General features: G+C 37.4%; 1 protein-coding gene across 1 annotated transcript; it reads left to right on the top strand.

Annotated features, from left to right (window-relative positions):
* Positions 1 to 5,233: 5,233 nt before the first annotated feature.
* LOC117420542 (fibroblast growth factor 20-like) lies at positions 5,234 to 8,064 on the top strand. Its single transcript, XM_034033998.2, has 3 exons — positions 5,234 to 5,964; positions 6,567 to 6,670; positions 6,995 to 8,064. Exons 1-3 carry the CDS (start codon positions 5,691 to 5,693, stop codon positions 7,238 to 7,240), a joined length of 624 nt encoding a protein of 207 aa, XP_033889889.1. The 5' UTR covers positions 5,234 to 5,690; the 3' UTR covers positions 7,241 to 8,064.
* Positions 8,065 to 11,005: the final 2,941 nt, after the last annotated feature.

Below are 11,005 nucleotides of genomic sequence, written 5' to 3'. Positions count from 1 at the left end.
TGATGCTGTGTATGCATTTGGCAATATACCAAACGCAGTGCGTATGTACAGTGTAGTGAACTTATATTAAAGTGTGTGTATTATGTTTAAACTATTCTCAGAGGTCCACATTTTAAAACCTCGAGCAGTAGTGTAAGTGGCGTCACTTGGAGCTGTCCAGATAAGGAGATCATGATAACCTTGTAACATTTTCAAATGGTTTTCTTAAATATATTTGGATTTGATTCCAATGTTATACGTATATTCGTTCTTGGGAGCAATTAACTATCATTAGAGCAGCCTAAAAACAGCATAGACCTTAACTTTAACTTTTTTTTAAGGGCATATTACAAGTTGTAACCCTTTGTAAAATTATTATTATTATTATTATTTATTTCTTAGCAGACGCCCTTATCCAGGGCGACTTAGAATTGTTACAAGATATCACATTATTTCTTACATACAGTTACCCATTTATACTGTTGGGTTTTTACTGGAGCAATCTAGGTAAAGTACCTTGCTCAAGGGTACAACAGCAGTGTCCCCCACTGGGGATTGAACCCACAACCCTCCGGTCAAGAGTCCAGAGCCCTAACCACTACACCACACTGCTGCATATCTGGGAAAAAATAAAATGTTTTCCCAGATATGCAACAACAATGCAGACTTCCCTGGAACATCAATCCCAAACTTGCACTGTAGCCACAGATGAGTCACAAAACTGGCTAAAGAAGGAGATGGGTAAAAGTTTGTAGGAACAAAACTAGCTGGTGACCAGGACCACACAGTTGCCTGGGAAATCACACATGTGTCAAAAACACATTTGGTTTCTGGAAAGACTGGAAACAGAACACAATGCACTGCACCTGATGCCTTATATTATGCACATTCTACTGTACTTCTTAGGCATGTGTTTTGGTAACGGATGTAATTAATACCACTATATATCTGATAACATGCTATACCTTGTGTTTTTGTTTTTTTAAACTGGAGACCATGTTGATTTGAAATGTGATTTTCTTAAAACTAGATAGTAAATATAATATTTGTCTTTAGCAATACCTTATTGGGACTATTGGGTTAACGACAGGTGGATTACTGACCTGGACAGACCCAGGCTGGCAGATTAAGCCTAGAAATACCCTGTCTAATGGGAGGATATAATGTGAATGTGTCAGTAACCCATCAGTAGGGATTTGTCTTTCCTGTGCTGATTTTGGTGCTGCAACCCATCAGTCTGGCTCTGTTCCTTTCCTATTTTGCCAGTGCCACTGAATTTATTCCATTTCTTTTAGTATTTCTAAATCTATCCCACCAGATCTTGCTGTAGGTTAATATTGTAAAACCATGTTAAAATATTCAAAAATATTACCCACATGTGCTTTGTACTTATATATTTATCAGTATGCAATATATATATATATATATATATATATATATATATATATATATATATATATATATATATATATATATATATATATACAGTGCCTTGCATAAGTATTCACCCCCCTTGGACTTTTCCACATTTTGTAGTGTTACAACCTGGAATTAAAATGGAATTAATTAGGATTTTTTGTCACTGATCTACACAAAATAGTCCATAATGTCGAAGTGGGAAAAAAAATCTACATATTTTTCAAAATTATTTACAAATAAAAAACTGAAAAGTCTTGATTGCATAAGTATTCACCCCCTTTGCTGTGACACCCCTAAATAAGCTCTGGTGCAACCAATTGCCTTCAATTGCTGTGTGCAATTAAAGTGTCACATGATCTCAGATTAAATACACCTGTTTCTGGAAGGCCCCAGAGTTTGTTAGAGAGCATATCTAAACAAACAGCATCATGAAGACCAAGGAGCTATCAAAACAAGTCTGGGATAAAGTTCTGGAGAAGCACCAATCAGGGTTGGGTTAGAAAAAAATATCCCAAACTTTGAACATCCCCCGGAGCACCGTTAAATCCATTATTAAAAAAGGGAAAGAATATGGCACAACCGCGACTCTGCCTAGAGAAGGCCGTCCACCAAAACTCAGTGACCAGGTAAAGAGGGCATTAGTCAGAGAATCAACCAAGAGGCCAATGGTAACTCTGAAGGAGCTGGAGAGATCCACAGCTGAGATGGGAGAAACCGTCAATGGGACAACTATAACTCAGATGCTCCACAAAGGTGGGCTTTATGGAAGAGTGGCGAGAAGAAAGCCATTGCTGAAAAAAACCCATATCAAATCCCGTTTGGATTTTGCCAAAAGGCATGTGGGAGACACAGCAAACATGTGGAAAAAGGTTCTCTAGTCTGATGAGACGAAAATTGAAAATGCTATGTGTGGCGCAAAGCCAACACTGCTCATCACCCTGAGAACACTATCCCCATGGTGAAGCATGGTGGTGGCAGCACCATGTTATGGGGATGCTTTTCATCGGCAGGGACTGGGAAACTGGTCAGGATTGAGGGCAAGATGGATGGAGCCAAATACAGGGAAATTCTAGAGGAAAACCTGTTTCAGTCTGCAAGAGACATGGGACTGGGGCGGAGGTTCACCTTCCAGCAGGACAATGACCCTAAACACACAGCCTGAGCTACACTGGAGTGGTTTAAAAACAAGAACCTGAATGTCTTAGAATGGCCCAGTCAAAGCCCAGACCTCAATCCGATTGAGAATCTGTGGCAAGACTTGAAAATTGCTGTTCACCAACGGTCCCCATCCAACTTGACAGAGCTTGAGCAATTTTGCCAAGAAGAATGGGCAATAATGGCAGGATCCAGATGTGCAAAGCTGGTAGAGACTTACCCAAAAAGACTCACAGCTGTAATTGCTGCCAAAGGTGCTTCTACCAAGTATTGACTCAGGGGGGTGAATACTTATGCAACCAACAAATGTCTTTTTTTTTTGTTTAATTAACGTTTGTGTCACAATAAAAAATATTTTTCACCTTCAAAGTGTTAAGTATGTTGTGTAAATCAAATGGTAAAAATCCCAATTAAATCCATTTTAATTCCAGGTTGTAACACTACAAAATGTGGTATATATATATATATATATATATATATATATATATATATATATATATATATATATATATATATATATATATACTGTACTGTAATACATCCGATAAGAATTGTGTTGATTGTGTATTCAAAAAAAGGGGGTTCAATCCCAGGTGGGGGACACTGTTGCTGTACCCTTGAGCAAGGTACTTTACCTAGATTGCTCCAGTAAAAACCCAACTGTATAAATGGGTAATTGTATGTAAAAATAATGTGATATCTTGTATCAATTGTAAGTCGCCCTGGATAAGGGCGTCTGCTAAGAAATAAATAATAATAATAATAATAATAATAATAATAATAATAATAATAATAATAAAAAGTGTGGTAAAAGTGAACTACACCCAAAACTACTATAAAATTAACAATGTGATTTTAGAACAGGCTATATTATTATTAACAATACAAGAAATCCACAGTTTCACAATTGATTTTTTTCAATGTACTCACCAATAGTATTTTCTACACAAAAAGAACATGGCCTACAGCATAATACATTAATCAAATGATGCAACACTTCACTTAACCCTGACAGATTAAAAAGGATGAACATCCTAATATTTTATTGGAGAGTAATAGTTATAGCTGAGAGACATTTTTTTTAAACTTAGGTCTAGATTTTAGGTTTAGAATTTAAATGCATTTTATTTTGTATGGTCGCATCATGTCTACTTCCAATCCTGTCTGTTATATTTCATCTGATCAGAAAGTTCATATTAACTTGCAATCTTGTAAAAAAAATAAAATAAATAATAATAATTATTCAAGCCATTGTGGTGGGCAAAATGAAGAAAGGTGTATATTTGATATAGGGTTCAAACACGTCTGATACCTTTGTGTTATATTTTCTGAGTGTGTGCTGGATTGCCCAACTTTGATCTGTCCTTCTTTGATTTTTACACCACAATTAAGCAGATTTTGTTCAAAGAAGGGAAAGATCAGTTGATGTTTGACACCGAAGTGAAAGCATTTACACAGATGTGTTTTTAAGTCTTTATTATGGTAGTATAGGAGCCCCACCACTTGACAGCACATTGCCATCTAAGAGACACAATAACATAACATCTGTAACCTGTGATGTGTACTGCAGTAGTAGCACTTTTTGTCACTGCATCATTCTTCTAACATGCTTGCTTGGCACTAAATTATTATTATTATTATTATTATTATTATTATTATTATTATTATTATTATTATTATTATTATTATTATTATTATTATTATTCGTTTATTTAGCAGACTTACAGAGACTAGGGTGTGAGAACTATGCATCTCACCCGAAAGACGGAGCACAGGAAATGTTAAGTGACTTGCTCAGGGTCAATGAGTGAGCCGAGACTTACTGGTTACAAGCGCTTTTCTTTAACCACTGAACCACACAGCCTCCTGTATCTATTAATACAAAATATATGTTGCTTGCTTATTAGTATCATGGGACATTGCACGGCTTTGCACAGACTATAAAAATAGGTCAATTTAGTCTCTTGTCCAAAAACCCACAAAGCGATCATATGACTATTTTGACCTAATAAATACTGTCTTATCTTAACCGTACTTATGTTGATCGTGATATGAACTTGTATTCCATATTTTAAAATCATTATAATATTCATAATATTCAAAACAGATTGCTGAACGAGCAAGCAGTCTCACAAGTGCTATAACCAAAGTGTTATACTGTATTTTCTCGCAACAAAGAACGGGCGATATTTTTGGCTCATTTCTTCACTCAAATATCTATATGATCACTTTTCAACCAATGAACGTTCTCAAGTATTTTTCATTGAATTTACAATAACAATATTGAATGTAGGCCTACTGTAAGTACAGCAGTGGATCGGGTGTATGTTAAGACTTAACACATAATTGATTCGGCTGAATTACATAACTTTCAAAGGAAGGGTGTAGTAACACAGCCAAACCAAAGAGTGATTGTACGTTTCAATAAAAAGGATAGTTTATTTACAACACACATGTTTTTACGGAATAGAAATCTGTTTAAGAACTACTTTTTTTTTTTGTAGATCTTTGAGTTTTAGACCTTGCTTTAATGTATATCTGCCTGGGCAGGTCTAATCCCCGGGTAACGCCCCTTCTTTTTTCTTTGCATTTTGCACCTGCTGCACGTCTTCCAGTCCCACTAAAAGCAACTCCTTTTTATAGCAACTCACCTCTCATACCTGGCATATTATACTTCCAACTCCGAGCGTGCTTAATTTAGGATCTCAACAGCAAAGTAGCCTGTAATGCAATATAATCAGACTATTGAATGACTGTACGACTGAACATGTCTATTTTAATATGAAAGGTGTGATAATGGTAAGCATTACTAGTTCAAATAGAGTCTAGAAAGAGGTGAATTAGCATATGTCAAGAGTGAATTTACATATACGGAATGTATTTAAACAGGAGTCTAATCTAATCCAGTTATTCAGACACAACAGCACAAGCTAGAGGCTTCCACAAGAAGTACCTGGACTTTTAGAAAAAAAAAAAAGAAACCTGGAGACGACAGCAAGAATTAATAACACTTGTTTCTTACTAAAAACACACACCAAACAGATTTTGATTTTTAAAAGGACGCGTTTTAATGTAGTAGTTACTTTTTTGATTTAATTACTGGATCTCTGCTGCAGTGTGAATTGATCAGCTCTCCGATGGCTCCTTTAGCCGAAGTAGGGAGCTTCTTTGGCGGTCTGGATGGTTTTGGACATGTCGGTTCACATTTCCTTCTGCCTCGTGCTGGGGATAACCCTATTCTGAGTGATCACCTGGCTCAGAACGAAAGACTGTCCCGCAGCACATCTACGGATTTAGCCCATTTACAGGGCATCCTTCGGAGGAGGCAGCTGTACTGCAGAACTGGTTTTCACTTAGAAATACACCCTGATGGTACTGTGCAAGGGACAAGGAAAGATCATAGTCGATTAGGTAAGCTGTATTTTTTAGGCATTTCTTATTATTTAAACTGGTAAACTAGGTTAGTCGAGAGCATCGCATCAACAGTCCTCCTAAACCTATAATCATAATCACGTTGCTTTGTTTTGCAACACTGGTTAGTAATAAATAGCATACATGTGCACTAGTTTTTGTTTGTTTTTCCCAAATTTGTCCTAGGGTATCCATTCCTGCAAAATTGTTAGAAATGAATTGCAATACACGTTTACACCCTCAGGTGAATAATGATCCGGGTAATTTGCTGAAGAGTATCAAAACAAAAGGGCTTTGTGTTATATCCCACCATAAACATTTATTTGTATCGATTAAACAACCGCACAGAAAATGATTGAAGACTCATAACCACTTTCCGATAGGCAAAATTATCCTTAACAGAAGTTCAATGAAGTCTACAGAAAAATCCAAGTCATAGCCATTTAAATCAGTAGACCTAAACCCTAAATGGTACTGCAATTCCCAGTAGTTTACTGTACAATAATTTAAGCAAAATACAAACAGTTGCAATAAATGAGAGAATATAACATTTAAGAAAATAGTCTCGGTATAACTTGATATTCTTATGTTTTGTTTTTCAGGTATTTTGGAGTTTATAAGTGTTGCAGTTGGACTTGTCAGCATACGAGGAGTGGACAGTGGTCTTTATTTAGGAATGAACGACAAGGGAGAACTTTTTGGCTCTGTAAGTATACAAAATAAAACCATTCATTGTTTTTTTTTTAATGAAAGTGATCTTAATTCTTTAATGTTTTCAAAAATATAATAGTTTACTATAAAACTGCATTGAATGTAGGTAGGTTAGTATAAAGTGCCTAAAATAAAGTTATCTATTAGTAATGTACCCATGTTGCCAGCAGGTGTCGCATTTTATAAACTTATTTAAATCAAATACCACTTTTTAGACTGGCTATCTTAGAGTATTGTGCCCAGTTAAACTAGCTACTTTATCACATTTGTTGTTTTGTAAGGTTTCTTCTCTGACCAAATGAACTCTTTGCTTTTTCAGGAAAAGTTATCAGCAGAATGCATCTTCAGGGAGCAATTCGAAGAAAACTGGTACAACACTTATTCTTCCAATCTTTACAAACATGGTGACAAGGGAGGCCGGTATTTTGTAGCACTAAACAAAGATGGCACTCCAAGAGATGGGACTAGATCCAGACGGCATCAAAAGTTCACACACTTCTTGCCAAGACCAGTAGACCCGGAAAGAGTGCCAGAGTTGTACAGAGATGTGTTGGGATACAGCTGAAACGCAGCAGCTTTTTTTAATGAAGGAAATATCCTCAACCCAGGTTTCCATGGAAACAAGGATGTAAACGTACCAGCTTCCTAAAGCAGCAGGGTTATTAGAAGGCTGGTTTTGAGACCTGTACTCAAAGAGAACAATCAAGTTTCTGTGCCAGGAAGATAGTTCAGCATGTCTGACAAGAACGAGTGAAAGCAAGAGCTGTGTGTGGCTTGTAGGCTTTATTGATACTACTTCAAGTAGAAGACAAAAGGAAATTGGAAATTTAAATTATTATGCTGCTGATGTCTCCCATTTGGAATATGTAGTAAGCCGAAGTAGTATCAAAACATCTACCTGTGGGAGAACACTCCTTTCATGAGATGGAGTATCTGCAGAAAGAATTTATTGCATTGTTGGACAAACCATTTCTCCATTTAAAATCTGAACTGTGAAGAAAGTTATTGTGACTGTAAAATCAAACATTGCAATCAATGAACGTTAAAACTGGATTGATCACTTACCAAAGTTATGCCTTTCCAGGATGGATTTATTTATGCAATTCCAGATTACATTAGAAAAAAATATGTATTTTTTATATTTATTTATTAAAGAGTTTATTTTTTTTTACTGAAATAAGTACAATAGGATACATTTTCTTTGCCAATATTTATTCAGATGTTGTAATTATGAAGATAAAAGATTGCATCATAACTCAATCTAAAATATAATTTTTGTAACATCTTTTATAAAGTATAGTTTAGGGTATATTTTTAAATTAATGTTGTTTCCTAAAAGAAAATTCATATAAAAAGCCTTGATTTGTATGCAGTGCAGTAAACATTCAAAAGGAAAATAAACTATTTAAATTAATTTCAGTTTCTGTGTCTTCAATGTATAACATTTCTATTTGTTTTTATGTTTTAGTGTATTAACCTCATTATACCCCTACCCCTATAGGTATGTTTGAATAAGAATATATTTAGCTTGGAGGTTTTCAAGCTGTAGATTATATTGGGTAACCTTATAACAACAAAAAGAGAACTGTGTGTATTTCAAAACAGGTCTCATTCCTGTAAACTGGTGGTTAGAAACTGAGGATTCTGAAATGGGACAATGATATACAGTACATTTTATTTAAAAGATAAGGTGTATCCATTGTCCCCTTTCACCATATAGCAATGCAGCTCTTAAGATTTAACTTTGATGTTCCAGGCTTCTAGAAACTATGGTTAGTATTTTTATAAACATACAAATATGTTAAGATGATTTAAAGGCACAGTGGTATAAACATGTATCATATTTCTCTTGAAATATCAGTTTAGCAGTACACGTACATGGTAGATTTTATTTTTGACTAGCTTCAGAGAGAAATGTCTGCTTTGACAAAAACAGGACCATTTTTTATGAAAAAATGGTCTTACACCTTTGTCTATAATTAAAAGCAAAAAATACAAACTAGTTTGCAGGTGGCAAGTAGGATTTGAAATATTTTTACAGCAGTGTTAAGTATTTTATGCATAGAAATGTAGGCAGATGTGTGGGTGAGCAATTGCTTGAAATATATATATTGTAGAAAGAGCGGCGTCGCCTTTAAGAAATGGCGACGCCATTTGAAAAACTATACAACCCAGGAACCTTAGCTTTAATAAGGAAGGCGGGGTTTCTGGGTATAAAGGGAAGTGGAGCGGTACAGACGGGGGTGATCGGGGGAAGCACCGCCGTGCGTACTGCTGAAGAGGGCTCTGAGAATTGAAACTGTATTACGAGTTAGTGGAAGGTAAAGTGAACGTTTCGTTTTTGAGTAAAGCGGTATTTTGTTTTACTGTGGCGTTTATCCTCTTTGTGAGGTAGTCTTTTGTTTTGTTAAAGTTTAATTTATTTTTATGAAATACCGGTCAAGAGACGCTGTTTACCGGTGACGAATTTAAAACAAGTCCGCAGTTTCCGTGACGGTTGGGAACCGTCACAGCTGCCGTTTGTTTATGGGTGTTTGTTTGTCTCGGGACACAGAGGGAAGCGCGCATGAAGACGCAGCACAATTAGCGAACTGTAATAATAATAACGGAGGCAACAGCCTGGAGTTTTGGGACGTGGCTTGTATGGTACAGACAGGAACTGCAGTTTGCACAGGTGGGATACACGAACAAGGATATCGTGTTTGAACTCCGGGACACCCCGTGTTTCTGTGAAGCACTGAGACATTGGTTGCAGGGGTTCATCCCCACAACCAGGATACAATTTCCATTTGCATTCTTGTGGATTATTACCAGTCTTACAGCGATACCCAGCTGTGGGTGTCCACGTTGTGCTTTCCTATCACCTGTGTTTAAGGATACTCCAACAGGGGAAGGAGGATCTCTCTGTTCTTGTCTGTGTTTTAGCCAGTTCCAGCAGAGGGAGTCTGCGTTGTCCTGACCTGGGCTACAGGGACATTCCGGCAGTGGGCGTTCCTTCTTCTTACCTGTGTTGCAGCCAGACTCCAGCAGAGGGAGGCTGCGTGATTGTTACTGTGGGGCCGAGACTCCAGCAGAGGGCACCGGGTCCACACTTACCTGTGTAGCCGGAACATTCCACAGGGAAAGGACTTGCAGAGGCCTCGGCCGGCTAGATTCGGTACTTCTGAATCAGTTAGTCAGGGACGAAGAAGTGAGCTAGTTACTGACCCGTACAGGGCTTTACTCAACCCAGAAAAAGTGATAATTGGTGTAAATATTGTAAATAAAGACTTGCTTACCTGAACCTTCATTGTGTCTGTGCCAGTCGGTGGAAGCAAAAGGAGAGTTACTTACGGGAGTACTCTCCTGATTTGTTACAATATATATATATATATATATATATATATATATATATATATATATATATATATATATATGAGTGAGATGCATTATTTTAATGAATATTGGATTGGGTTTGTACAGTGCAAATCCACTATTTGAGGAGAAATGTATAAAAGGATAACTAATAGTATTACTGTTTTAGTGTTTGTCACTTGCATTTCATAACAATTAATAGATGCAGTACATGTGGTTGTTACATTAACTGACAATGACCCTGAGTTAACTTTGTTGCCACCTGTTCCATCAAAACATTACACACAAAAGACAACATTCCTCCGCCCAGGAGAGCAACCACCAAAAAAAGTTGTTAAAACCAAGCCTCGCCCAGGACAACTGGAAGCTGCTAGAAACTGGAAAATGCTGGCAGATTTTGGTCAACGGCTTATTTTTCCACCTGAGATTGCCACCACTAACCTTCGACCAGATATTATCTTGTGGTCTGGATCAGCACGCCTTGTTCACCTGGTAGAGTTAACAGTGCCATGGGAGGATGCTGTAGATGAGGCGTATGAGAGGAAGAAACTGCGGTATACTCAACTAGCCACTGAAGCGGAACAGCGAGGATGGAGAGTCTGGGTTTACCCAGTGGAGGTGGGTTGTCGAGGATTTGTGGCACACTCTACAACCCGGTTTCTCAGAGACGTCGGATTCAGTGGCCAAGAGTTGCGTCGCACAGTGAAGAACTTATCTGAAGCAGCAGAGAGGAGCAGCAACTGGCTGTGGTTGAGACGGAAAGATTCTGGCTGAAGATCTCAAGCACAATAGAAAGAAAGAAACGCTGATGTACAGGAAAGTAAGCTGGGCTGAGTTGAGTGGGGGATGGAGGGGGGTGATGCTGGGACGCCAGAATCACCATCGAGCCCTCTTGAGGTGTCGTGGGCTAGTCGACGAAACATTGAGGATGGAAGATGCCCACTTGAAGACCCCAGAGATGTACCCTACTTAGCTC

Source organism: Acipenser ruthenus, chromosome 1, assembly GCF_902713425.1.
Source record: "Acipenser ruthenus chromosome 1, fAciRut3.2 maternal haplotype, whole genome shotgun sequence".
Classification (NCBI taxonomy): domain Eukaryota; kingdom Metazoa; phylum Chordata; class Actinopteri; order Acipenseriformes; family Acipenseridae; genus Acipenser; species Acipenser ruthenus.
Note: the sequence above shows the minus strand (reverse complement) of the source record. Positions and strands in the feature narration are given on the sequence as shown.